General features: G+C 44.6%; 1 protein-coding gene across 1 annotated transcript; it reads right to left on the bottom strand.

Moving 5' to 3' along the window:
• Nucleotides 1-1,089: 1,089 nt before the first annotated feature.
• Nucleotides 1,090-25,298, bottom strand: GRPR (gastrin releasing peptide receptor). Its single transcript, XM_075491895.1, has 3 exons — nt 24,880-25,298; nt 5,062-5,413; nt 1,090-1,482 (listed from the first exon to the last, which is right to left on the bottom strand). The coding sequence occupies exons 1-3, from the start codon at nt 25,296-25,298 to the stop codon at nt 1,090-1,092; spliced, it is 1,164 nt and encodes a 387-aa protein (XP_075348010.1).
• Between the last annotated feature and the right edge of the window lie 342 nt (nt 25,299-25,640).

Consider the following 25,640-nt stretch of genomic DNA (forward strand, 5'->3'; position numbering starts at 1 on the left):
GCATAGCTGGTACCTGGCACAGGAACTGCTCTGGAGTGAACATTACAGAAGACCTGATTCCCCAATCTGTTAGCCAGTTTTGGCACTCTGTCTCCACAGATTTCTGTGAAGATAGAAGGAAAAACCTGTGGGTTGGAGATCAGACCTTGCATTGCTGATAGCTTTTACTGAAAAACTGGGGTGTTTTACAAAGCACTACTGCATGAAAAATAGCTGTGCTTCATTTTCTGTTAATTGCCTGCCCTTAGCCAAACCCAACTAAAATTTTGTGGTACCCCTTAGGTGATGGAACATTCACTATCTCACACCTTGAAGACAGGAAGAGCAAAATAGTAATGCTTGGAAAATGCCCTGCTGTCTCCTCCACAACATGGCAAAAGCTCACACATTTGAAAACTGTAAACATATTCCAGCTCACATTTATTCACGTTACTGCTTTCACATTGATGTGGTGCAAGATACTGCTCATTTCAGATGGGGCCACCAACACGCCCCAGTAAACTCTTGATGTCTTTTATACTATGAATTAATACTGTACTCAGAACATTAATAAATGCTTGAAAAGTCTGTAAATGACCTACACTGAACTCCTTTGTAAAAGTATTTAACTTATTTAAATGGATTTATTTTGGTGTCAAAATATATTGTACCATGAACTGCTGGATGCAACCGTTCTGACAAATTTTGTGCACCTGGTATGGTCACTGTCACTGCTGTAAGTCTGTCCGAGTTCAGGATTGAGCAGAAAGTGATGAAGAACCTGCAGAGCCAAACTAGATTTGATCTTAAGATGCTCACTTTGCTCTCAGTAAAAGCAGCGGTTCTTGAAGCAATGCAGGGCTTCCCAGGGAGCTCCTATGGGCTGGTGCTCAACGATCTGCTGCTCCGGACATACCTCAGCCCAGGATGAAATGTTGGGTGCTTCAAGCTCCTCTGAGTTTTCTGAGCACATCAGACTTCCTCGCACGTACGTGTGCATGCGTGTGTGCGTGCGGGTGTGCATGCGTGCGCTACTCACCATCCCCGTCATCCCCCGCTCACCAAGCAGCCGCGCTAGGTATGCGATGCGGCAGTCCCTGACTGTGCCCTTTAGACATAGCCTTCATGGCAGACATGGTTGCCGTTGATAAGGCTGAAGGTGGCCAGGGAATGGTTGGTGCTCTTGAGGGAGGTCATTCGTGTGGTGCTCCTGGCCATGCTCTGAGACCGGATGAGGAGGCGAGCTCTGCAGCAGAACAGCTGGTTGTTGAACTGTTTCCGAAAGCTCTTGCTGAGCAAGTAGAGAGCAAACGGGTTGACACAAGAGTTAGTGAATGCCAGGATCCGAGCACAGATGCTGGCGATGAAATGCAGCACGGAGGTGTCCACCTCTGAGTAGTGGTAGGACCGGTATAAATAGATGATGTGAGTGGGAAGCCAGCAGAAGGCAAAGAGGCACACAAAGACCAATACTGTCCTGGCCAGGCGCTTACGGGATTCAATCTGGAAGAAGAAAGAGAAATGCAGATGAGCAGCTATTCCTAGCTCAGACCAGTAGCTAACTATTTTTCCCAGTGCTGCAGCTTTGGGGCTAGCGCATGACAGGTGGCACAGCCAGAGCAGGGAAACCTGGACCTCAGGTGAACACAGAGTCAAGAACCCTCTTTGTCTCTCCTCAATCCTTTTCCCCTAAAAACAAATAATTCTGAAAATTTATGACCTAAGGAAGTAGTCTTCCCTTTCCTGTTTAGAGATAAAACTCCAATGGCATGTCACTTTGTAAAATCCCAGCTCAGGCAACCAAAGTGCGGACACCTGCATTAATTATCCACACATAATATATATTATCTTATGTAATTTATATATATTAACTTATTACTACTATTATCATTATTAATTATGGGGTAGTGGTCTGGGATATTTCACAGAGCCCAGAGGCAGGACTTTCTGCCTTGGGGCCATGTGGTATATGTACACAAAAGTGCTGCCAACTGCTCATGGCCCTTAGAGTCCAAGTGCAGCGCTCAGAGGCTGAAGGAGCCGGAGAAACCAAGAGAGGAAATTCTGTACTTAGAGAAACACCGAGGTAGCGGTGAGGTGGACCATTCATTTGAAAGAGCTGGGACCGCAAGGAGAAGGCAGACGGAGGTGGTGAACAGGTGGATGACCACCTCTCTCAGCATAATGTGAGCTTTGTCAGGGAAAGTTGCTTTTACAACGTCAGCTAGCACACGGTATAACCTTCATGCAGACAAGCCATACTTTTGTTTTACTTACGGGTACAGGCTTGGAGTCAACCCAAAGGTAGTGCTTAACCAAGGGGAGCTCAGGTCAACCGTACCTTGTCTTTTGTCCACCAGTGCCGCACACTAAGACAACAGTGCCAGTGAAAAATACATTTCTTCCTAACGAAGACAAGAGCCGTGACGGAGGTCGCCCAAACGGAGAGGACAGACAGAGTTGCCCAGAAAGACCTGCTGAAGTACCCTGCTCCCTGAGAGAGGTTGCACAGGCAGAAGTTTGCAGGCACAGAAAGTGTAACACCGCTGACTTTTCAGGGCTTCATAATGTTCTCCTCTCTGGTAATCCCTGCACCTCTTCCCAGGCACTCCTAGGGAATTTGTTGCCACCCGCTCCCTGTATCTGAGTATGACCTGAATGGCCTGAAACTTGCCCCGGCCCTGCTGCCCTTGCCCCTGCCCTGGTGTGGCCGCGGTGCCTGGCCAGGCTCCGGGGATGCTTCGCCATCCTCACTCCCCCTCCGAGCTGCACCAGTAAATTGAAACTGAGCAGCTCACACAGGCTGATCTTTTCTCAGGAGAGCTGCACGCAGGCAGTGGGCCGGAGAGACGTGACAAGCCCATTTTGACTTTATTTTGTGCCCTTTAACGGCACCGACTGAAAATCAGCCATTGAGCTTAGGAAGGATTGACATGTAGCAGATGATAATGTCTCCAGAGAGCGGGCTGAAAATTAAATCCTTTGAGAAAGGGCTCTCCTTGGCTAAACCATATATTCTTTTTAAATGTATCCTTAATTTGATATAGGGCTATTGAGGCCACATCTGCACTATAAAGAAAGGAAGCAACGCAATAAAAAAATCGATACCAGTTATCTCAGACGGAGACCTATAGCTCCTGAATGCACTGCAGGACGGGAATGATGGACTGACGGTGCTAGACTGCAGCCTGGCCTTTTGCTTTCTTTAGAGTTCTCTCCCCAAAACCAAAGGGGGAAAGGGCTGCTTTTAATACTCACTTTATTGTCACTAATCAAACCAGTCATCGAATCAGCAGAAAAATGGCCTTCAGGGGAGAAAGATTTACGCACATTCAGAAGGGGAAAAGAATAAGGATTTCAGCAATCGCACATCTTTTAACAGGCAGAAAACGCAGCTTTCCAGCCCTGCTGTTTCACCTCAGCACCTGAAGGCTACGTGAAATGATTGCGTTAGGTCAGCCTAAGGTGCAGATGTCAGCTGGGTGCAATTATATGGACATTTGTTCAGCTGAAGAATGGCTTGTGTCAGTTCAGCTTAGGTTGAAGCACACCTCAGTTGAAAGGAAGAGGTAAGGTGAATAAGGTAAACATGTCAAGGTAAATAAGTTGTTTAGAAACAAGTTACCCTGCTGTTGCTTTCTTACTTGGACAACCTAAGGCTCAGATGCATTCAAATTTAAGCAGTGACCGGAAATACCCAGTTGCTCATGCAGGATTCGGATTTCCCCCTGGAGATGAGTCTTTTTCTCTCCAGTTGCTTACAACAGGAGCAGTCAAGAGGAAACAGTCTCCAGTTGAAAGGCTGGAGTTAGGCTGGCCAAATCCTGGCTAAGTCCCCTCACTTGGTTCAGGACTCGCACGTTTTCAGCCACACATTTTCAACTAGAGCATGAAACTCACTTGAAATACACGGGTCCCAGCTGAGCCAGCCCAACCGTGAGCTCTGCGGTGGGACAATTTGGGGAGTTTTATAAAAACCCCCACTCGTGAGTGACAGTAACAGAAGTAACTCTGCTTTCAAGGGTACAAAGGGAAGGTTAAAAGACTGCATTATTCCAGAGCAAATGGACTGCTTATATACATCAAAGACTGCCTTCAGGTGAAACCTGAGGCTATCAGCTATTGGACCAGAAGAAGCTTGACCAGTCTGGCTTATTAGAGGGCAAAGAACAGGTGGACAGGTTACTCTGTCCATCATCACTCCCCTCCAGAGACCCTAGAAAAAGAGGCATTTTTAGAAGGACAATTATAATGACCAAAGGGTTTAAGGGAAGAAGCCAGGACTCTCCTCTTCTCCTGAGATTCCACACTGCAAAGATCACACCATCCACAAGGCAAGTAACTTCAGCACATCTGTGAGGACCCCACACTGTCCTGCTCTGTCCTCCTTCCTGGGCACCCTGTGCCCACTTCCCCGGTCCCTCTCTAGCCTGTACTTGTTTCTCAGCACGGCACAGCACCAGCAGACAAGAGCTGGAGCCGTGGTGAGTGCAGGAGGCATCGCTGCTCTCGCAGAGCAGCCATGCACCGACCGGTGCTCCTGGCCCTGAGGGCCCTTGCAGAAAGGGCTTCCCCCACCTCCACTCCCCCATTGCTGTCTCCCATTTGCTTGTCAGTCCTGAGGACCAAATTACAGAGCCAGCATTTCCCTCTGTGTGAAGAGGGACCGCTTCAAGGAGCAAGGCTTTATCCAAGGTCCTCCCTCTGACAAAGCAACTTTGAGAAGTTTTGATTTTCTGCTGTGTCACTCCTCAGCTTCAATCTCCAAACACTGTCCCCAGCTCTGCCTCTTTCTCTGCATCCTAGTCAATATCTTCCCAGGCTTTGGCATGGGTTTCCTGCTGTGTTTGCCATGGTAACCACCCTGCCAAAGTCTCTGAACTTAGAAACACGAGAAGATGCTTTAACTGTTTAGCGCTGTGCCATGGTTTGTTTCAACCATTTAAATTATTTTAGCCCACCTAATCTATTAAAATTAGCACAACAGATGCAGTCTGACCCAGTGTATATTTCCCTGAACGTGCACTCTTTACTCCCAGATTCACGGGAAATGTGGATTTTTTAAGAAAGTCAAGTCTCTACCTGTTTCCTCACATGCATGTTTCCTTCCACGGGGATATTGTAAGCGCTCTGGATCAAATTCTTAGCAATGAAATAATAATATACTGAAATGACAGATAGAGGAATAATATAAAAGATCAGAAATGATGCCATTGAGTGAATTTTGGGATGCAGCCCATCAGAATGCGGGTAAGGAGCACAGCTGATGAAGGTTTTATTAGTCCCTTTGTCATGGAAAGGGTGCAGATCTGAAAACACTGCTTCAGGGATGGCGAGCAACATGGATACAATCCAGATTATAGCAGCTCTCACACAAATCTTCATCAGTGCATGGGATGCTTGGATCTCCATTGGCCTTACTATAGCTTTATACCTAAAAAAAAAAAACCAGAAAGAAATTATTATTGACCTCGACACTCAGGCATTGTATTCTTGCTCGTCCCTTCCATTTAGAAAAAAACCCCAAACAAAATCCTTCTTTACTCAAGAACGTGATTTTTTTTCTGGTGTTTTAAATTTTGATGTTTTCAATAGATTTCTCATTTTAAACCAGAGCCACCTGTCATGAGTCCATTCAGTTTCATGTGTACTGATTCTGAGTTCATTTAATTTGTAATCGACCCAACAAAGCACGGTGCTGCCTGCCATTAATATATATGTGTCCAAATATCATTAAGAAAGGAAGTGCAATCATGGACTTCTCTTCAAAACCATACAGCATTTTACACCCCTTCACAGAATAGTGTTGAAGGAAGCTGGATTGAGATTTTGCCACACATTTCATTTTGAGCTGTGAGCACGCTGGCCTCCTGCAAGCCAAATCTTATGTTTTCTCAAGCTACAAAGAGCATGTTGCCCGTTTTAATTGCTGTTTGGTGGTGTAGCTGGCAATTAAGAGTTGTCCATAACTCAATGCACCCAAGCTAAGTAGCCAGAGCTGCTAACTGACTTTCTCGAAGAAAAAAAATATTATTGCTTGCTATGCTAGATATGTAGAAGACTTTTTTTGATTTGCATTTTTTACTTTCATGATTTCAGCCTTTCAGAAAATTGTACTTTAGAATCTAAGAAAATGAAAGAAGCAAACTTATTTGAACCTGATGTGGGTAATGAGAGGACCAGAAAACAGAAGAGCTTCATATCTGCTGGAGCCCTGCTCTGGCAGGAGTGTACACTCCAAGTAAATCACAATTCACATATGTGTATAAGGAAGACAGTAGAAGAAAAACAGATAATTAGGAAGGAATATCTACAGGTTTCGTAAGTTATTATTTAGGGTCATTATCATAACAATTACAATCTGCTGGATGTTTTTTCCAGGATCTACCTCACACTGCCCATGGCCGTTTAGTCCCTTGGTCACTATCACCTCCCTGGGGATTGGTGGGTGCCTGGGTCCTAGGCTGTCCCAGCCCACTTTTGGCATGGCAGGGTACATCCCCCATTCCCCTGTGGCTGCTGCAGGGTCCGTTTCTAATCTCCTACCAGGATCCCGGCTCTTTCAGCCAGCCAAATTGCCACTGGGGCAGGAGCAGAGGTAGCAAGAACAGTGCGCTGCCTGAGACCAGGGAACACGCAGCAGGGTCTATCCGCCTGGCAGCCCAAACCAGGGACACTTCATGTAGGCGATTGATTCCCTACATACTGTAGCCTGTGTTATCCTACAGCTCAGCATTTCAGAGAGGACTCTATCAGTCCAGCACTGTTTTAACTGGGTAATTGCCTTATTTGCAGGATAAGCACACATTCAGCTTCTAGTTATAAACAATACCCTGTTCAGCATACCTACCCTTTCCTTCTTTGTACATATGTATGTGTATATGTGTGTACATCTGTGTGTGTGTATTTTATATACATACACGTATTTATATGCATATATTTTATACATATGCATGTATATACATGTATACATAAGTGCATACATATTTACACTTACATTTATTTATATTTATTTTTACAAAGACTGTATCTGGACATCTCATCATTTGCGGATGTTTCTTCATACAATCCCACAGGTGTCTTATGTAGATGATGTTTCCTTTAATGGACTGCAAACACCTTGCTCAATAGTGTTCTGTTTAACCACTTACTCTCCAAGCTCTCCAGCTCCTCTTTATTCCCCCTACACAGCTGCAGCAGCCAGACACAGTAATTTTCAGGCTTGCTTAGCACTTCTTTAACTTGCATTCTGAGGCTGGGCATTAAGTGGTATCATACTACAAAGCACAATCTTTCAGTGCAAGATCATCATCTCAGGTGAAGAAAATCACAGCACTTAAATACGATGTTACGACTATTGGAGTAATAAAAGGGAAGAGCTAGGCAGATTACTAAAACAATGTAGCTGAAATAGCTCAATTTATAGTCTGATTCACCAGTTATAGATTATTGACAGAAACACTAGCTAACTGAACATCTTCAGCAAACCCTAAGGAAGATAAATGCAAAAGGAAATTAATTACATATCAAGGTATTCATAAATTTAGTTAATTCAAAGGTATTTCAGCAGGTGCTTATTGTATGCTTATCAACATGGCATGTTAGCATAATCATTTCAGGGATTTTCTTACATAATATAGCCAGCTGAGAGATTAATTTCCAGCAACGTGAATGAATTGAAGAATACAGAGAAAGAGAGATTCTGTTTTATTTCTATTAACATTAATAGAGTAGGGAGAGTCAGAAAATAAATCAATTTCAAGTTATTAGTACATTTTAATTAGAGATGGCATTCCAAACAATATAATTTTGAAAGAACATAACTAGAAATGGCTAGGAATCACAGAATCACAGAATCATATAGGTTGGAAAAGACCTTTAAGATCATCGAGTCCAACCATAAACCTAACACTGCCAAAACCACCACTACACCATGTCTCTAAGCACCTCATCCAAACGTCCTTTAAATACCTCCAGGGATGGCGACTCAACCACTTCCCTGGGCAGTCTGTTCCAATGCTTGATAACCCTCTCGGTGAAGAAAAATTTCCTAATATCCAGTCTAAACCTCCCCTGGCGCAACTTGAGGCCATTTCCTCTTGTCCTATCACTTGTTACCTGGGAGAAGAGACCGACCCCCACCTCTCTACAACCTCCTTTCAGGTAGTTGTAGAGAGCGATAAGGTCTCCCCTCAGCCTCCTTTTCTCCAGGCTAAACAACCCCAGTTCCCTCAGCCGCTCCTCATAAGACTTCTGCTCCAGACCCTTCACCAGCTTCGTTGCCCTTCTCTGGACACGCTCCAGCATCTCCATGTCCCTCTTGTAGTGTGGGGCCCAAAACCGAACACAGCATTCGAGGTGTGGCCTCACCAGTGCCGAGTACAGGGGCACGATCACTTCCCTAGTCCTGCTGGCCACGCTATTTTTGATACAAGCCAGGATGCCGTTGGCTTTCTTGGCCGCCTGGGCACACTGCCGGCTCATATTCAGGCGGCTGTCAACCAACACCCCCAGGTCCTTTTCTGCTGGGCAGCTTTCCAGCCACTCTTCCCCAAGCCTGTAGCGTTGCATGGGGCTGCTGTGGCCCAAGTGCAGGACCTTGCACTTGGCCTTGTTAAACCTCATACAATTGACCTCGGCACTTGTATGAGGAATGCTGGAATGCTGGCACTGATTATGAGGCATTTAGTTTATTTTTTAAAGCCTGCTACAGTAGATATAAAAGGAGATCTGAGAGATGGTTTGCTTGCAAGGAGCTCAGTGTAGACCCAAATCATGAGGCTGAAAGCACAAAAAGATAAAACATTAAAAACGAAGCTAGAAAATAGGTTTTGAAAATGTAAGTTCTCACATGTGGGAACATGGGTAGATGTTTTCTTAAGAGCCTGACAATTGAATCAAATTATTTTGCTGACTATCTGCATGACTTCTTTGATGGTGGGCTAACTTATTCAGAAATCTTCAGTGATCTATGTTGTCCTCTGAGTATTAATGCTCAATTGATCAGTATCGACCTGGTGGGAGTCTCCACTTCCAGTCACCTTGCCAATGCGTTGATGGGTCTCCCCTCAGCTTGCGTCTCAGCAGCTCTATTCTCCCGCGCCAGCTTGGGTTCTGGACAGTGGCTGCAGGGGCTGCTCTGTGTAAGGGTTCACAGAATCACAGAATCACAGAATCATATAGGTTGGAAAAGACCTTTAAGATCATCGAGTCCAACCATAAACCTAACACTGCCAAAAACCACCACTACACCATGTCTCTAAGTACCTCATCCAAACGTCCTTTAAATACCTCCAGGGATGGTGACTCAACCACTTCCCTGGGCAGTCTGTTCCAATGCTTGATAACCCTCTCGGTGAAGAAAAATTTCCTAATATCCAGTCTAAACCTCCCCTGGCGCAACTTGAGGCCATTTCCTCTTGTCCTATCACTTGTTACCTGGGAGAAGAGACCGACCCCCACCTCTCTACAACCTCCTTTCAGGGAGTTGTAGAGAGCGATGAGGTCTCCCCTCAGCCTCCTTTTCTCCAGGCTAAACAACCCCAGCTCCCTCAGCCGCTCCTCAGAAGACTTCTGCTCCAGACCCTTCACCAGCTCCGTTGCCCTTCTCTGGACACGCTCCAGCACCTCAATATCCCTCTTGTAGTGGGGGGCCCAAAACTGAACACAGTATTCGAGGTGCGGCCTCACCAGGGCCGAGTACAGGGGCACAATCACTTCCCTAGTCCTGCTGGCCACGCTATTTTTGATACAAGCCAGGATGCCATTGGCATCCTGGGGGGGCACACATGAGCAGTTGGACCCCCGGGCTGGGGCTTGGGCAGGGAGACCACTGGAAGATGTGCCTGTGGTCGGTGCTCAGGGAGTGAAAAAGCTGCACCTCCTGGTTGGTTTCTGAGTGGGGCTCAGAAACTCCTTCACTCCTTTACTTTTCCCCACCACTTTCCTGATAGGGTCAACCCTGGATTTTATAATTTATTTGACATTTCTGAAGAACTTCAGCTAGGTAGACTGGAGTTGAGTAGCAGCTGGCCCTGTTTTTCAGCACCTGTATTTCCAGCTTGTGTGTCAAATATTATTTCAAACTTTCCACAGCTTTGTTCTCTGCAACTTCTTTTTCAATGAGTTAGCCTGAGACACGCAACATTCCCACATTTAACGTCCAACATTTGAATAATCCAATCCACTTTGAAGGAGACATTGATGAATATGCCTATATACCTCAGTAGAGCCATGGACCGAGTTGGCCGATCAAGTGAGCCTTGATGCAGAGGTCTTACGACAGCATTATTTTCAACCCATGCAGTAACACGGGCTCCGAGAGTATGTGTCACATTGCATGCTCAGCTTGTCTGCTGTAGATCCAGACATGGCCCTGGGTTTGTCACCTCTGCTTGCTCTCACATTCAGTCTCTAATTATTGTTTGATTTAACTTTTTTCCAGCTGAACTCCTTTCCCGACCCTCTTTTAAAGACATTTTTGAAAAAGATTAAAAATCAGAGGTATGATTCACGTCTTACAACAAAGGCCAAAACTTAAAAAGGAAAATATGCCTTCTGAAGATTCTGTGGAATAAAAAATGATACAGTCAAGAACTTGTGTCAATTCCAATCTCTCCCCAGTTGTCAAACGGCTCAGATGAAAATGACTGGGTTGCCGGTCTGATAGGGAGTATGAAAGAGATGCTGACCTTTACTACTGCTCAGCCTTTGAACTTCTTTGTTCCCCCTGCGCTTGTGAAGCAGCAGCAACCTGCCTCGTGCACCGCAGCTACCCATGACCTTCTGGCCAGGATGGATGCCAGTGATCTCTGTGTGTCGCGGTCTCGTTCAAAGAAGCCCGCACAAAGAAATTACACCTGGAGCTATCTTAAGTGTGATTAACATAAATCACAGTTCATGAGGCACCATGAGGATTCAACGCATAGGGCAATCCTCCCCTCCACCAGCCATGGTGGTTCCGGCGCCGTCCCTCTTCTCCAGGTCAGTCTCCAGGCCTCCAAGAGGAGCCTGGTGAGAGGGTTGCTTCAACTCAGAATGCCAGAATTCAATAACATATAATGCATAATCACTTCTTAACCTAATCCCCAAAATTCATTGGGGACTGCTAGGAGCCCACAGAGCGTGTGCCTCTCCATTGAATCCTGGAAAACGTCTTTTATATGTCTCTTAGGATCGCAATTGTGCTCATTGAATAATTGTTTCTCACAATCAAAACTACTGAAATGACCATAAACCGCTAACATGTGACACACACGAGGTTCTTCTGTGGTAAATACTTTCTCACTGAGGTTAATATGCCAGGGAAACTGCAAAACTGTGTCATTATCCTTGTGTTAATAATAATGTAACTAGCGATAACACCACCTAATGTACTCTAAAACTTTGACTATGCAAACATTGGTTAATACTGTACACTTAAGACTCAAAGCCGCAACTTCAAATATAAACATAGAAGTAACTTTATCATGAAAAAGACAGTTACAGATATACTCTCCAAAGACGCAGATCAAAATAAGGCCCCAAAATGGATGTCGAAGTTTCCTAGATGCAGCTTCTCTGCTGGTGCAAAATATTTTAGCCATCTTTGTGTTCCTCAGCTGAGCCAAGAAAATACCACGAGCTGAAGTAGAAACAGATTTTGCCTTCAAAGCCATATTGCCTATATGTTCCTAAGCACAGAGATATGAAGGGTTGCAATTTTGCTCTCACAATGGCGAAGAAAGGACCTAAGGCAGCAGCTCCAGTGCATCGCTTGTTTTTTTCCTGTCACCTTCATCCACTTACTTGTGCCTGCTACAACAGCCACAAAAATTAAATTAAAAAAACTAAAGCATGGGAGGAAAATCAGACGTTTCCTTTGGATTTTAAATTAATTTAGCTCCATACGTCTCACTGTCTGGTTTTTGTTTTTTTAGGGAGGTAACTTTATGCTGTGTGGGGAAGCTGGCGCTGCAGGCAGCCTTAGCTTGCTTTCCTCTTTCATGATTGCTTTTGTATTAATGCCTTTCCCCGTTCCCTTACGTCAGCAATTAAAGCTAATATAGATGGCCCATACAACAGCCCTCTTTGTATATCTGGTAGGTATGGGGTGTGAAAAAAAAGACAGGCTTTTTTAAGCTGGGAGGTACCACCTTCTGCAGTGTCTTTACAAGTGGTATATCAGTAGATCTTAATTTCAGCCAAAATAATTTGTGTTCTCTGTAATAATTGCAGTTGCTGCCAGTGACAATGGGAAAGAAACACCCCTCCCTCACAGCAGCAAAGGCAGCTGGTGAAACAGGTAGGTGGCTGTTGGAGATGTTCCTGGTGACCGAATATGACAGCAAGGATTGTATACAACTATGTGCTGACCACTACATCACTCTTATCTGTTGAATTCAACTCAATAAGAGGCACTAAGTTGCTTTCAAAACTCTTTCTCCCGTACTTTTTTCAGCAGTAGGAGTGTAGCAAGAGAAAATGGCTGAAATAGGCTCTGCCACAGAGTACTGCCCTTTTTTATCACAGTCCTTCCAAGCATTCCTATCTTCCTGCAGCAGAACCTCACGCTTGCAAGAAATATATGAAGAGAAAAAAAATCCTCCCCATCCTTCCTACAGGGAAATGGGACACTGCCCCTCCAAAATGAATTTGAAGGAGTACTTTAGAGTCAAGGAAAGTTTCCCCTAAATAGTATCATCCATCACTATGCCCTACACTGTTTACATAAAAAGATCCTGGGCCCCACTCCTGAATTTATATAATGGTTTAAAAACACAAATGCGTTAAAATCTGTTCAAACCTGTTTAAACTGAGGTCTATTTTGAGATGTTGGGCTAATGCAAACTGAAACTTAAATAAAAAAGCAGGGATTAGTTGGAATGGACTGATGTCTTACAAAAATAGTCATGTAAATTAATGTGAAGTGAAAACGCTGAGTCCTTCCCAGCTCTAGAAAATGAGCTCCTGAAATTGCAACCACTTCCTATTGTAATGATGAAAGAACTGCCTCTCAGTCAGCACGTCCCCATATTTCTTCTGTTCCCACCTGTAACTGAAAGAGGGAGAAAAGATGTGCAATTCACAGTTCCTCTGATCCCCAGTCATCTGTTCCCATTTATAAGCTTAACGTGCGCACATTGATTTGGTCTTGGCCCATGAAGAGAGCGAACGAAAATCTTCCCATTAAAGTTTTGTAATTATGTTCTACTAGTATCACATTATTGTTTTGCCCACATAATATGAAGGACTGGTTCAATTACCATGCAGCAAGCCTCAAGTAACAGAGAAAAAGTTGATGCTGTGCAAAGACTGCATAAATGAAGCATGGATAGCCTTGTTGAGTACGAAGCTCCCCTTGGAAAGTAAAGAAAAAGTCTTACTAAGAAGAAAATGATGAGAAATGCAATGCCCTAAACTTTCTTTATTGTTTCCACCATGAATGTTATGAATATTTATAGCTCTGAAGACAAATAATTCAATAAATCCACAAAATTGCTACACTGTCTAACCCATCAACACACTCAGACAGTCTATTCCGTGTCTATCTGCTTTCTGCATACTTAGTTAAGATTATCATTATTATGCCTGATTCTTGGGTGAACATCTGCTATTAAAATCTTTACTTTAGTAAATTGCATATGGGCACAAAGACATCTCTAATGGGCTAGTCTTACATACATTGGCAGGCACTGCCTACTTTCTCTCTCTCTTTATTAATTAACATTTAAATGGAAAGAAGAAGGAGGCATTGATGTAGGTGGCATAGTTCTCACTTTTTGAAGCATGTGTTCAAATTTCAGTCTGTATACCTGCATACTGCTACATCATCCTGGAATCTAGATGAATGGGAATTTCAGTCCAGGAATGACTAAGGTCAAAATTGAGACAGAGTGTTTTAGAGACCATTGAACTGCACTACACATTAGGGAAGGAGAGCTTAAATAGTAACCATTTGGTAGTGACTGTGCTGTTCCTAACCATGACCATCTAGAGCATAAAGTATTTCAGAAATTAACTATACATATGGAAAAAATGGATGTAAAGGTTACTGCAGGGAACAGTGGGAATTCCATGGATGATGCTTTCCTTACTAGAAAGACCCCCTTTGCACCCAGGGTATTTATTCCCTGTAGGTGATCTTCAGCCAAGTCTCTGATTGAAACCCTGATCCCAAGTCAAAGATTTCAGTGGGGCCAGCCTCACAGTTTGTCACAGTCCTTGCGATTGGACGTGAGACCTGCTGTCTGAAGGAGGATGGGGACACATTCATTTAAAAACATCCTTTGACTTCAAAACTAGTGAGTTCACCCACAAAGCCAATGCCCCAGTACCTCAGCACCAGCTAATCACTGCGCACCTTCCTGTGCGCTCTGCGCCCAGTGCAGGCAGAGGGACGTGCCATGCTCACACTACATGGTGCCGGATCACGTCCTGGTGGAGCAGCTTGCCGATGCCGGGGTTGCAGTGTGGTGTGCGTCTGGAGCTGGGCTGGGAGGGAAGGTGCTGGCACCCGGGCCACAGGGCACGGGAAGGAGCAAGCCCTGATGACGCTTTCCATCCAAGCCTTTGCTGTCTCAGCCCAAGTCACCAGGGTTGTCAATGGCATGGGACCAGGTGCTCGGTGTGCCTGCGGATTGAACTCTTACCAGGGCAACTAAAGCTGGGGCTTCAGACATGGACCCCTCATCTCACTACAGAATCAGCCTAATTTCTCCTTTGCACCACCTAATTTCTCCTAAAGCACCACCTTTGGTGCATAAAAACAGCATCATTGGGTAACCTAAACACGTGGCATAATTGCTGGATATCTCACAGAGCCAGTTATAGAAATTCATTGAAGTTTCTAAAAATGGCAGTTTCTCAACCCAAAAAGTCCTGCCTGTGATGTGCAATAAATCAATATTGTACCTTGTTCTGACAGAGAAAGAAGAGTTCATCATTGACCTAAAAATTAGCAGTTCCTTAAGCTATAGCAGCCATGGTGTGCTTATCTTAATTTTGTGGAAAGAGAATTAAAAGATATAAATATATATATATATATATATATATATATATATGGAACTTTAGGGAAGTAGGTTTCCTAAAGTTAAAAGCAGGTGTCAGATCAACTGACTGGGAACATAAATGTAAAAGAGGCATGCTAACGATACATTAGAAGCTGACCCCCAGCCTCCTCCCCCATCTCCCCCACCTTGCCCTGAAAAAACTGTGCAGGGCAAAAAGCTGGCCTGAATAAGAGAAAATGAGGAGTCATGCTAAAACCTCAAAGAAGTAATTAAAAAACCAGTACACAACAGGTGGAAGAAAAGCAAAAGTAAATGACAGCAAATATCGGAGTTTAAAAATGTCGGTGACTGATAAGGGAAGCTGGAGGAGGCAACAAAATATCAAAGGTTGCTGTGTAACAGACAAACGTGCATTTTTAAATACATCAGGAACAAAAAAATCAGTAAGTCAGGCATACACGTAAATGGTGAAGATATGAACAATGATGAGATGAGGTGAAAAGCAATGACTAGGTATTTGTCTTTAAGACCAGATTTGGAGGAGGTATCTATACCATGTGTGCAGTGCTATAGATGTAGCAGAAAACTCGTCAGCTGTATTAAAGATGATGTGAGCCAACCTCTGCTAACACAAAACACTTCCACACCAGCAGGCCTGAGTAATTTACACCTAGGAATATTAAAGGAACCAGCAGGGGAATAACCAGTGTTAATTTTTTTACAAATCTTGAAAAAGTGGAGAAATTCCCAAGAAATTACTCCAAAGTTGTGAAGTTCAGAAAGCTGGGAGGTGTGACCGAGAAAACTGCAAGTATTTGGGTTGCTCAAGGCCAGTTGTAGACAGAATAATGGAGAGGTTAATCCTACTAACAGATGATAATGAATATAATCTGTCTTGTTTAATGCATGGCAGATTTAGTATTTTTTTTTTAATTTTGTCACAACATTGTAGGTGATGTAAAAAGGGTGTGGGCCATGCTGGTGTACACAGGAGATGCAGCCTGCATGGGCACATTGGCATGGGTGACTGTGCATGTAGATATATGCATATGCGTGTGGCAGGGCATGCGTGGTCCTCCCTCCCCTGTCCATGCCCGTGGAATCCCAGCCCTTCTCCCCTGTGACAAGGGTTAAAATTAGCAGTCCTGGCCTGGGAGGTGGAGTTATGCTAGATGGGGACCCCAAGCCCCATGGCCTCCCCAGCAGTTCCTCAAACATGCTGGTACAAAGGTAGCAGTGTGTGGAGCCATTTCTAGCCTGGGTCCTGAGAACCTGCTCCAGCTGCAATGTTATTTATTGCATATATCAGCTGCCTTGAGCAGGCTATAAAACCTTTGCTGGGAAAGTTTGCAGATGACACAGTGGCTGACCAGACTGTAAAAATATTGTAGAGTCATTGGGATAAATGTTTATCCCAATGGATAAACAGAAGCCACTTTAACTCAGACAGGTGTAAAATAGTATATCTAGGACCCAAGTGAGCAGATTATGCCAAAAATTTGGGGATCTTTCAAGGAAAGAGGAGACCAAGAGAAGACATTGGAGTGTCTGTTCTGCACCTGACAAAATGAGATATCCTGTGCCATTCTCACCGTGTCATGGCTTTAGTGTAATCAGTACCTGAGCTAGCTAGTATAAAGCTAAGTCAGTTATATGATGCTTAAGTCCTTTCTGTGGCTTCAGTAAACATAGGTGTCATAAGAGATCATCACCGCCATATGACCTTTCAGCTGCACGTTGGGGCTGAACAGTCTAGTGCTATCATTGACTGCTGTTATCATAGAATCACAGAATGGTTTGGGTTGGAGGGGACCTTTAAAGACCATCTAGTCCAACCCCCCTGCCGTGGGCAGAGACATCTTTCACTAGATCAGGTTGTTCAGAGCCCCATGCAACCTCACCTTGAACATTCCAATGATGGGACATCCGCAACACCTCTGGGCAACCTGTTCCAGTGTCTCACCACCCTCATCGTAAAAAATTTCTTCTTTATGTCCAATATAAACCTACCCTCTTTCTGTTTAAAACTGTTGCCCCTTGTCCTGTCACTACAGGCCTTGGTAAAAAGTCTCTCTCCAACTTTCTTATAATCCCCTTTAAGTACTGAAAGACTGCAATAAGGTCTCCTCAGAGCCTTCTTTCCTCCAGGAGGATTAACCCCAGCTCTCTCAGCCTTTCAGTTGTGCTTATTAGTTAGATTATTATGCAGTGCTTAGAGGTCAGATGAATTTCGATTTGAAATATGACATAATTTCTAAGCAGCGAGGGTAAGAGGATGCCAGAGACACATGAGGGGGACAGGGTGATATGTGCACCTTCAGTCTGAATACTCAGGAAGTTGCCTGGTATCACTGAAAAGTTCTGTTTTAATCCAAATGCTATGAGGTATTCAGCAGCCTCTGCACACAGGTGAGGGCAAGAAAAGCTGCTGAACTGGATGGCTAGTGCAGACGGTGCTGGCCCAGCATCTGCATCTCTGGCTCTCCCAGGTCATTCGACCATCCATGACTAAATGTCATACTTCAGGGCTGTCTGCAGGTGTGAAGAAACAGCTTTTCCTCTCAGGGCGTCATGGTACTGTTTTCCGTTCCGCCTTCCCATGGAGCTGCAGACTGGCCATAGCCGGAGGGCAGGAAAGGACAGGATGGGCAGAGCTCTGGCAACACCTCTCCCTTTGGTGCTCCACAGCATTCTGCACTCTGGTTAAACTGGTCACTAGCCTGGTGTCAGGAGGGGATTTTCCTGCAAGGGACTCCAGCTTTCTGCCTTTCTCTACAGCAGAGCAATTGGCGTGCTGCCTTTTGGTGCCTCACCACTGTGAGGGGCCCAGGCATCACCCTCGGTTTCTGCCCCAGGGCACAGGCTGGTCTTCTGGACACCAAAATCCCCTGCTCCACCTGAGGTCATATGCAGCAGGAGGTGTGGGTGCGAACTGAAGAGCCTGCTACGGGCAGGAGCTTGGACAGGATCTCATGGCCCCTGGTGTCTTACATGGTATGGGGTGAGGTGGGCACGTGAGTGCAGAACTGGTGAGAAACAAGGTGAGGGGACTCAGCAGGGCTAGCACTGGAGTCTCTTTCCAAAAATAAAAAGAAAACAGGTTATTGCAAGGGCTGTCTGTGAGCAAAGCAGCTACTGGATGTTTCACTGCACGTACAGTACAGGCTTCTCCTTTTTCAGCTCAAGTCCCTTCTACTCTTTTCGGCTAGGCTGTTGTCCAGATCTGAATGCCAGGTACTAATGCCTGAGCCGATGGGACCACCATGGGCTTGTCTCCCTGCAGCGATGCTGACGTCCCAGCCCACTGCGTTCAGTCGGACACACAGCTGGCAAATTCTCCGTGGCCAGTCGCTCTCCTTATTAACGGTGTGTACGGCACCTCGTACTGTGAGACCATGACAACTGATTGGGGTTTTTAGGTTTTACTGAAATGTAAACAATAAGTAATCCAACTTTTCTTCCTTTTGATGGCTTAAATATTGACACTCTCCAGCACATTAGCACTGACTCTAACCTTGGATTTGCACACCGGTCCCACTGATATAAATGGGAGCTCTAATGTTCCTGGTTATAGAAGTGCATCTGTTGTGTTTTGGCCATCTGCTCTGGCTAATCAAGATATTGAGAAAGTTTGTGCTGTTTGATCTGTTTCTCTTGGTGCAGGGGCTGAGGAAATGAGCGCTAAACCCCAGGGTGTTATGAGTGTTTATATTATATTGACACAGTGGCCAGCAACACAGGATCTAAGACTCTGTAGATTGGCTGTAGATCTAAGATCTACTCTGTAGTTCTAAGACTCTGCACGTACCCTGTGCCATCAGCACAGAAAGAGCAGTGGCAGGGACACCGTGCCAGCAGCAAGGGTCAAGAAGGGGCTGCCCAGTGCTTTGGTGGGAGGGAAGGCTTTGGACTGGGGTCTGAAGCCCCTCCAGTTTTCTTCCCTGGCTTGGAAGGACCAACGTTCTGGTTGAGATCACATTAGTGGATCAAAAATGTACGCAGGGGGGATCATTCTACCGACTCACATTGACCGGATTAGAGGCTGTCTTGGTAGTACAGAGAGTGGCTTTCTCCGCCACCCTCTCAAAACCTTCCTGAGGCTGCACAGTAAATTACAGCACAAGTAAATTGCCCCAAAATAGTGCCTTAGTGACCTGAAGAGATTTCATGAATGCTGTGACTAGACTGCCTGGAATAAAATCATATTGGATTTTATTCCAACCACTATGGACCTGAGACTTTACAGCTGATAGCATTAAAAAAAAAAGTGTCACTCTGTAAATCAACCCAAAGGAAATCTGGTTTGGCTTTCCATAGCTATCTTCTAAGGTGGAACACTTCCCTTAATCCTCTTGTGAGACATAATCCAGTGACTGTAAAATAAAACAAATGAACTGACATGTAGATATTACTCCTCCTCTGATATTGTACGTAATATTAATAGTAGGGGCTGCACACATCCAAATCACAGATGAGTCCACTAGACACAGATTTTTGCATATTTAAAAGTATCTTTCTAGAAATTCTGGATTTGTTTCTTTCCTTCTGCCACTGTTTTTTGGGGAGAGAGTTTTTTATTTCTTAGATAAACAAACTGTCATATGAGTTCAGAGGAACATCAAAAGTTGTGGCTGTGACCCACTCCAAGGGACCGAGAGTAGCTGGAAGCACGGCAGCATCCCAGCATCCATCCCTGCATCCAAGCACTGAGGTCAACATTTCCAAAGCTAACGTCCTCATTTCAGGTCTCCCACACGACTGCAATTCCTGCTGTCTGCAGCTGGCCTTACCAAAGTAAGCCACCTAACCTCACGCATAATGTCACCCCATGTGTCTCACTACACCGTCATTCCTTTCCGCCACAGGCCAGCAGACAGCTCTGGCTGGCAGGCATTGCTGCAGTTTTCCAGCACTAAAATCCAGATAATCCAAGGTGCTTAAAGTAAAGATGCTGCTTGTAAACTCTAATTACTCTTTACACTTACTCTGCTGTGTGCTTGTAAAAACAGCATTACTTCAGGAAGGTTTCACTGCATGAGCACCAGGGCATTTCGATTTTTTCCAATGTCAGCAAAACAGTGGGGAAGTATGATCAGTGCTTGACAGCTTGGGTAATTCAAATGCAAATGTATAAACCCTGTCAGTCATGGGAGAAACAGTCAATTAAATAAAGACATCTCCCATGACAAGGGCAATTAAATGGGCTGCTTTTCTTCTTATTGTGCAAAGATTTTCCTTAATTTCCTGTCAGTTGCTGGGCCAACCTTGGCTTTTCTGCCTGGGCTAGTGGCCCAGGTGTGACTGCTGTCACAGGCGCCTCTATACCCCTTCCCCTTGCACCAAGGAGGAGGAGGGCAGGCGAGCGGGCAAACCCAGACTCCCTCCTTGCTGGCATGAGCTGAAGAAATCCGCTGCCTCGACAGAGCAGAGCAGCAGGGCAGACAGATGTCCTTCCCCTGCCAGCCTCATTTACAGACCTTCTAAAACACACAAACACGCATACACACGCATGGACTGCTTGTTTTCTTGCTCTTGTATACTCAGCCCTGGTGCCTTATCGCTCATGGAGGGTGGCTGTAAGCACACCACAGGCCTTAACCCTCTCCTGGCTGCTCTGCAAATTTGCCAAGCTCACAAAAAAACAGGTCTCACCGACAGCTCCCACGGCTCCTGCAAATGCAGCTAGACAGATGCAAGCTCCCTGCAGCCAGTGGAGCAGTCCCACAGAAAATCCATTTCTAATATTGTTAACTCTTTTTTGCCCTTTCTCGCCCACTCTCTCAAATAATTTAACTTTAGCCTGATGCGATCTCATGATTGTATACCGAGCCAACCTAAGTACCTGGGGATCCTTTGGCTGTACCCTACCCAGCCAAGCCTGTGCAGGTATGCTCGTCTGCATCCATATGCACGCAGAGCACCTTGCAGGCTGGGAGGCTCCCACCGCAGGAAAAGCTGAGATCAGCAGTTTGTCCCTCTGTTTCTCCTTGAGAACAGTTTGCAAGTGAGCAGTCAGTCCTCTGAACAGCCACTAGGTCTTGGCAGGTCAAGCCACTGAGCAGCTTTAGGTACTCTGTGGTGGAGGTTGGCACTTAGCTGAGCATTTGCAGTCACCAGAAGATGATAGATCTGGTGTTATTAACCCTGTCTAACACATGGGAAAGTGGAAATGGAAAGAATAGAAGTGTTCCTCAGGAAGGTGCACTCTTGTGCCCATGATGTGGGCTGTGCAAAAATCTATTAAAACTAGGCCACTCCAGAAGGTGACCCAAAGCAGCCAAGGAGCGGCTGAGGTCACTTGGCTTGCTCAGCTTGGAGAAGAGACGGCTGAGGGGTCACCTCATCGCAGTCTACAGCTTCCTCAAGGAGGGCAGTGGAGGGGCTGGTGCTGATCTCCTCTCTCTGGTGACCAGCGATAGGACACGAGGAGATGGAATGAAGCTGCGTCAGGGGAAGGTCAGACTGGACATTAGGAAAAGGCTCTTCACTGAGAGGGTGGTCGGTCACTGGAACAGGCTCCCCAGGGAAGTGGTCACGGCACCAAGCCTGTCAGAGTTCAAGGAGCATCTGGATGACACTCTTAGTCATATGGTTTACTTTTAGGTAGTCCTGCAAGGAGCAGGGAGTTGGACTTGATGATCCTTATGGGTCCCTTCCAACTTGAGATATCTATGATTCTACGAGATGATTTGTACTATTGCTGTAACTTGTAGCATACGTGTTTCGCTGCTCTCTCATGTACTGTTTCTGCCCATCACACCTACCCACTGCCTTTCATCTCATGTTTTGATGGCCCCCTTTTTGGAAATGACCCTGTTGTATCACTCCAATGCTTTTCTTTACACAGCAGATTTCTGATCCCAGAGATGCCAGGTCTTTCTAGGCATCACCACAATACCTTCAGTAATGGCAGCAGTTGTTCCCACTTGCTTTTGACAATGGAAGGACACTGGAACTCAGGGGTTTTTATTATTATTTTTTGCAGAAGATGAATTATAGACAAAAGGTCTGTGGTGCACTGACAAGCCTCCCTTTCCTTGGCGGCAGTGCCATGTGATGTTATTCACAGCAGATGGTTTAGGAGGTTTTTCTTTCCCATGGTCCATGGCTTTGATTCATGAGAACAGGGACATTCACATGCCTCATGTGAGCATCTCAGGTAGGGTTCACATCACTGAACATTAGCCATCTCAAATATGGGCATCTAATCTGTGCTAAACAGCAAGGCTTCCTCTACACCCAAGAAGGGAGATAGGTGTCCTTGACACGGTGATTTATCCTGTCTCCTCTGGAAGCATCTCTCTCCATGGACTAGGGGACACCTTGCTGACTATCCTGGAGTAGCTCCTCACCTCAGACAGGCAAAGCCAAGTGAGATGAGCCGTGCCTGAGCAGCATCACCTGCTGGACTCCTGAGTCCTCATGTCACCCTGCTCTCACCACCATGCCCCTGTCTTCTGCAGGTGTTTACCTGCAGGGCTGAGCTGTCGCTCATCCTTTGTGCAACGCCACATCTGGCCTTGGAAATGGTTGTCTATGAAACCACTGCAGGTGCCAGGCTCAGCATCTCCCCGCCCCAGGGGCCACAGCAGGGTGTCGCGCTGCCAGTCCCTTCACAGACCCAGGCAGGCACCACCATGCTGGTCACAGTCAACTCTCACCTTGGAAGTTTTCCCTGTACCTTTTAAAGTTTGTTTTCCTAATGAACCTGACATGATTAATAATGGGTCCTAGAGTTCAGGGTGACAGTTTTAAGAAAATAAAGGTAGACTAACAGGCTATGAGCTGACAAAATATAGACTGTATTATTTTGCAACAAAATTATCCCAGCACTGTTGTTAATATAATGAAACAGAAACTTGAGTAACCATAATAGATAAGGCCCATTTGTGGTTCAATGCACAGCATTTAAGATTCATAGATCCAATAAAGGTAGAAGTTTTATTATTATCTCCTTCTGCAGTGGACAACAGATGCATTTTACCGTCTTCTAAGAGGGTAAAATGAACCCTTAGAAATGGGAACATAAAGTCTTCTCCCACAGGCACACCTGTCTCCCTTATAGCCAAGTGGCACTGAAAAGTGTGGCAACATTTGATTACCAGTGCAGCACGATGGTTAACAGGATCCAGATAAAGCTGAAGTTGAGAATTTAAAGTCACCAAACCCCAAGTTTGCCACAGCTGCTGTTTTCCGTTCTGTTCACTCACTTCAGGCAAAAAATGGTATTGATGTGCTGCTCAGTAAAAGCATTTGCAATGTTTACTTTATGTGGCACGTGATCAGATAGCAACAAATCTCTCTAACATAATCTTCTTTATGAGGCATTTTTCTTTTCCTGACACTCTTTAAAGCAACTTACATTACAGCTTTGGAAAGATGAGTTTCCTGGAGAAATACTTATTATTTTCCTATATAAAATATAGGAAATATGGTGGGACACAAAATATAGTGGCAGGGTCCAGCCACCACATGAAACTCAGGAGTGAAAAGTGTAGGTGGTCCTTTATTAGAGGATGTGTGCACTTTTCCTATTTTTCCAACACTTTTAGAGCAAATTGCTTGAAGAATTTTGTCTACACATAGGCCTGTTTGTCATCTGCTATTGGGGCAGACAGTGCTATTTTTATACGTACGCCAACATGGAGGAGTTAATAAACATATTGACCGTTCTGTCTCTGAAACACTATGGAGTCATCTGCTTTCATTGAGAACACATACTGTATATCGAAATGTGTATGAACTACCTTGAAAACTGAACAAAAATAGTCTGATGTTTTAAAGTAGGAGGTTAGGAGGAGATACACAGAGTGGCATGCAAGGGACTACCTAAAGCAAACCTAGTTTCACTTCTTTGTGACCAAGAAATACAATGTCCAGGTCTTTTTCGAGCAAAAGAAAACTGAAATAATTTTTCTCATTGGAAATCTTAGTACTTCTGTGAGATTTTATAACTTGAGCATGGTGACAATGTATTCCTTAATCTTTTTCTGAAGCATTCAAATTAGAAACAAAATATCCTGGCTTCTCTGACGTACATAGGAGTTTCTATAAAAGCCAACAGTCTAATAAATACATAAAACCTTTCTAGAAAGGTAGGCTTCATTCTTCCAAATAACATTCAAATTAAAATGTCTTTTGAATTTAAATCTGAATGCTCTGAGACAGTTTTCCAAAGCCTCACAGAAATCTAAAATAGAGCTGGCTTATTAGAAGCATATCATTTGTTAAAGCCAAACTTGTTTTCACATACTCTAAAATAGCATAGCTATTACATGTTATTTTTACCAAACATTATTGGAAGATAAAGTTTCTGAATCCACAGCACAGATCAGTTTTGACTGGATAAGGGGCAAATGGTTTAATCAAGCGAAATATACTGGCTATAGCAAACTGAGATGCCTGGCTTCAGGCATCCTCATTTGAATATTTGGAACATATTTCATGAAATATTGCCTCACATGTAATTAGCCTTAAGGAAGCAAGGCACTAGAAAGAATTGATTCTAACTGCACTTTAAATTGCTGCTCCAGTGCCTTCACACTTCATGAAATATGGATCAATTATCTTTTTGGCAAATATGAACATGCTATCTTTTAACAGAGCGCCATTAATGGTATTTTCTCTCCCTGGTCTTTAGCTTGATCTGCTCTTGCTTTTCTTTTAATTAAGCTAGACTATTAGCTAAACTGCACAAACATTTAGTTTAGCCTAGAAAAAGTGTCCTGTGTTCAGTCTGCATCCTCCTCAAGTTGTGTGCTCATAAGCACCAGAAATTAACTGGAGTTGTTCTTTTTCTCTCATTAGGTTAAAAATATACTTGTTACCTGAAAATATGCATTCATAATCACGCACTTTATGGAGTCGTAATGACGCAGACTTCTTTTCAAGGCTACAGCAGCCAGCTTACCTGTCAGCCGAGAGAGCAGTGAGAGTAAAGACTGACACCCCTACAGAAGTGAGCTGTATGAAGGGGATAAGTTTGCATCCAGTTCTGCCGAACAGCCACTCGTCAGCAAGGTACCTGCTGGCATCCACGGGCACGCAAGTCACTAAAAGCAGCAGGTCTCCCAGAGCCAAACTGGAGATGAACAAATTAGGGACATTTCTCATGGATTTCACAGTACAGAAGATCTTAATCAAAGTGATATTGCCAATAAGGCCTATCAAAATGATGATCCCGTAGATGGTGGGGATGGCGTAGAGGAACGCTGGGTAGAACCAGTCGTCACCGAGGAGGGAGAGGTTTGCGCTCTGGTTGACAGAGATGTTGTAGAGAATGACGCTATCTGTTTCTAGGTCTAGCAGAAGGCACTCTCCAGATGCCATTGTCCTACTTTGCTCTTCTCAGAAGAGAACCTTCTTCTTTGAAAATCCTCAAATAAAATTTCTTGCTTTAGTTTTGCTGCTCCTTGCTGGCTTTAAACAGTCAGAAGAGTGTAAAAGTCATATCACTTTGTGAAAGTCATATCACTTTGTGACACATCTTGAAAATAAAAAGCAACTGCACATTGCTTAACAGTACTGTTTCCATAAGGTGAAAGGAGAACATCTTTTAGCATAGTTTGAATCCTGAAACTTGCCTTTTCCTCATGGACTTGCCTCGCTGTTAGGTATTCCTCAGCTCTGGAAGGCCATTTGTTAAATTCGAAGACCAGTAAGCAGGAGGCA

Source organism: Mycteria americana, chromosome 1 (assembly GCF_035582795.1).
Source record: "Mycteria americana isolate JAX WOST 10 ecotype Jacksonville Zoo and Gardens chromosome 1, USCA_MyAme_1.0, whole genome shotgun sequence".
Taxonomy (NCBI): Eukaryota; Metazoa; Chordata; class Aves; order Ciconiiformes; family Ciconiidae; genus Mycteria; species Mycteria americana.